The sequence below is a fragment of the Thermobia domestica genome, chromosome 9 (assembly GCF_964235325.1).
Source record: "Thermobia domestica chromosome 9, izTheDome1.hap1.1, whole genome shotgun sequence".
Taxonomy (NCBI): Eukaryota; Metazoa; Arthropoda; class Insecta; order Zygentoma; family Lepismatidae; genus Thermobia; species Thermobia domestica.
Genome location: NC_137462.1, coordinates 75,709,115 through 75,712,411, shown reverse-complemented (window position 1 = coordinate 75,712,411; position 3,297 = coordinate 75,709,115). Strand labels below are relative to the sequence as shown.

Sequence of the window (3,297 nt, the reverse complement as noted above, 5' to 3'; positions counted from 1 at the left end):
GCAATAAAGCTGCTTCAGATAGAAAGATGCCCAATACCTAAATCATATGAAAAAACATGAGTTTGCAAAAGTATGAGCAACAGATTGGATGGAAATTGTGACGGTGGGCAATCCGAAAAAAAAATATCTTCGGTACTGGCCACTGGTCAGAAATCTGGCCACTTGTCGAAGTAATAGAAAATATTTTATTACGGTGACCGGCAGAAAAGTGACAGGAATAGACAATAACTGAAAACAAAATGTTGTAATCTGGTCCGATCAAAAGGAAAATAGGCATAAGCTAGGAATTATAGTTTGCGAGATTTTGTATTGACGTCCTGCACTTGTCTGCTTCTCTCGTGAACATGCATAACGTGCAATTGATTAACGTAGTTCCTCACATTAGTTTCCTTCTTTCATCCTTGTTCACCACCCCTATCAATGCATCCCGTCGTCACAATTCCCATCCAATTAGTAGTTCATGCTTTGTCAGGTCCATGTCTCTCCTAATTTGATTCAGGTATTGTACATCTTTCTACCCGAAACAATTTTATTACGTAAAATTGACGATTTCTCGTCACATTTTTTGTTTCAGACGTGCGAAATATTTTAATTGTCTTTTGGGATTTGCCTTGCTCCGCCCCTGCTATCAATCCATTCCTACAATAACGCAATCTCACGTATAAATAATGCATATTGTCTTTGAGAAAACCTTAATTTGACATTTTGTTCTAGATTTATGACTATTTTTGTCCTGTTGCGATAAATTTTTGGTAGCATTTATCTCCGAAACGACACGCTTCGGGTCACTTGTTTCTATTCTTAAATTGCATCTTTTGTCGCCGTCTACCACCACTCTAAGTTTGTCCCCAGATCACGGAAACATATCAAAGAAACACGTAAGAAAATAGAATTACTGTTTTTTTGAATGGTGATAACTATTAAACTATCTTACAAATAATTGAAAGTATCACAGTATGTAGAATAATTAATAACTTTATGTGTAATATTATTTAAAATCATTCCAGGTAGCTGTTAACGACGATGATAACAACGTTTCTTCTACTACTTGTAATTTTGCAAACAACTACCCACCAGCATGTAATAACAGAAACAGTTCTGCAGACGGAAGCTCTCACACGGAACATGGCCAGTTGCATTAACGAAATATTAGCCAAGTACTCATCACACTCAAACTTGTTAGTGACGTTTGATGAGATTCAATCTGATGGTCTTAAAACGACATTTCATCAGAGATACTTTTTACCTACTCTACGAATACATTTGCCAAATGTGAAAGAATATTCTTTACGTGAGCTCGAAAATTTCATGTATCAAAACAAAGGAGAAACAGACTACGTATTCTTTCTGAAGGATATCCCTAATTTTGTAAAAGCGATGCATGACATCTACAAAATTTGGTTTTGGAATCCTCCTTTCAGGTGCATTTTAGTAGGATTTATGGACACTTACTCACCAAGTGATATTGCGACAATATTCAGAGAAGTTCTTAAATTACATTTACTGAACTCCATTTTGATCCTGCCTGCGCACAAATCAAGTAAACAGCGATATGAAAATCATGTCTTAGCACATCTACTTTTTGTGTACACCTACATTCCATTTTCTCAACGTTATTGTAGAACACCTTCGTATCTAACACGTCTTAACGTGTGGAATGAAACTAAATTCCTGTTTAAGAACAATCTATTCCCAAACAAACTGAAAAATATGAACAGGTGTCCAGTGTTTTTTTCTGTACCCAACTTAAATCTCCTTATGTTTTTTGCTCAACTTGATAACGGGTTATACAGTTTTGTTGGATTGTATCAGGAGCTTATTACCACAATGCAGAACAAAATGAATTTCACGTGGTGGATGAAGGACATGCGTAATGCTGTATCGGATGTTGGATTAGCTTTCATAAACAATACACTTACTGGGGATTTACGTGATCTCATGTCTGGAGTAATTGACGCTGCATTCAAGTATTCACGTCCACTGGCACTAAGAAACAATTATTTTGACTTAATACTTTCAAGGCAATACTATTATTCTGTCTGGATTTCTCCATTACCTGCGGAGTATCCTCGTTGGATGAATTTGTATTTTCCATTTCAGCTTGAACTCTGGATAGCTGTGGCAGTATCTGTATTTACAGTATTTCTTTGTTTCAAATTTGTGTTTGTGTTGAAAAACGCTAATTGTAAATCTAACATGTTAGACGTGCTCTTGTATTCGTTGTGTGTCTTGTTATGTTTGTCTGTGAATTACTTTCCCTCTAAATTATCTTCACAAATATTTTTCATCACATGGGTGTTGACATCTTTAATTATTAACACTGGTTACCAAGCAGCATTTTATGGATTTTTAACAAAACCCAAGAAATATGGATATATTGATAGCATGGAAGATGTTCTAGACTCTGGTTTATCGTTTGGGGGACATATTAATGTTCGTGCAGATTTCGCAAAAACACGTGACAAGATTGAAAAGAAAATATTCGAAAACTGGGTAGTTGATAATAATGCAACAAATGTATTTGAAAGGGCGGTTAAGAAAAAGGATTTTATATTCTCTGCGAATATAATGGAGAAAGAATTGCGTTCCATTATGTACTATGATCAATATGGGAAACTACTATTTCACATTAGTAATGAACTATTGTACTTTAGTCCATTAGGTTTTTACTTGAAAAAAGGATCAATGTTCACCCATCAATTTCAGCGAATAATTGACTTGTGCTTCGACTCTGGATTGTATTATAAATGGAAAGACATCTCGTACTATTACTACCGCAAAAATATTCTAGAAAAAAGAGAGCTTAAGTTCTTTGAAGAAGAAGTGAACAAAGCCATCACTCTCGAGAATTTAATTGGTGCATTTCTTTTGCTAGGCATTGGTATTACGTGTGCATTCATGGCTTTCATGTCAGAGTTGTGCCAACTGTGGATACGAAAAGATATAAAATGAAGAAATTCGAGAAGTTTCCAAAATGTAATGAAGTGAAAAGTATTTATAGTAGAAAGTAATTTTTATAACAGGTAGAGTTACAATATAACTGTTATTAAACGAAAGATAATCAGAAACAGCGAGATTTCCATATGACAACGTAAAGTGGCATTTGATCCCTTAGAACAGTGACCACCTAAAACTGGTGGCTTGCGGGCAAAAATAAAAATTAAAAAAATGTGAAGCGCCTAGTATCAAAACCCACCAAATTCATTTTTTTTTTCGAAATTGAGTTTTATAATGCTTGTTATATGTTTGATCTAAAGGAATTCCATAGAAACAGTATTTTGTTTAAAAGCTTAATAT

The 3,297-nt window shown here is 34.7% G+C and overlaps 1 protein-coding gene across 1 annotated transcript; it reads left to right on the top strand.

Annotated features, from left to right (window-relative positions):
• The first annotated feature begins 1,023 nt into the window (after positions 1 to 1,023).
• LOC145660894 (uncharacterized) lies at positions 1,024 to 2,952 on the top strand. Its single transcript, XM_081726326.1, has one exon. It carries the CDS (start codon positions 1,024 to 1,026, stop codon positions 2,950 to 2,952), a length of 1,929 nt encoding a protein of 642 aa, XP_081582452.1.
• Positions 2,953 to 3,297: the final 345 nt, after the last annotated feature.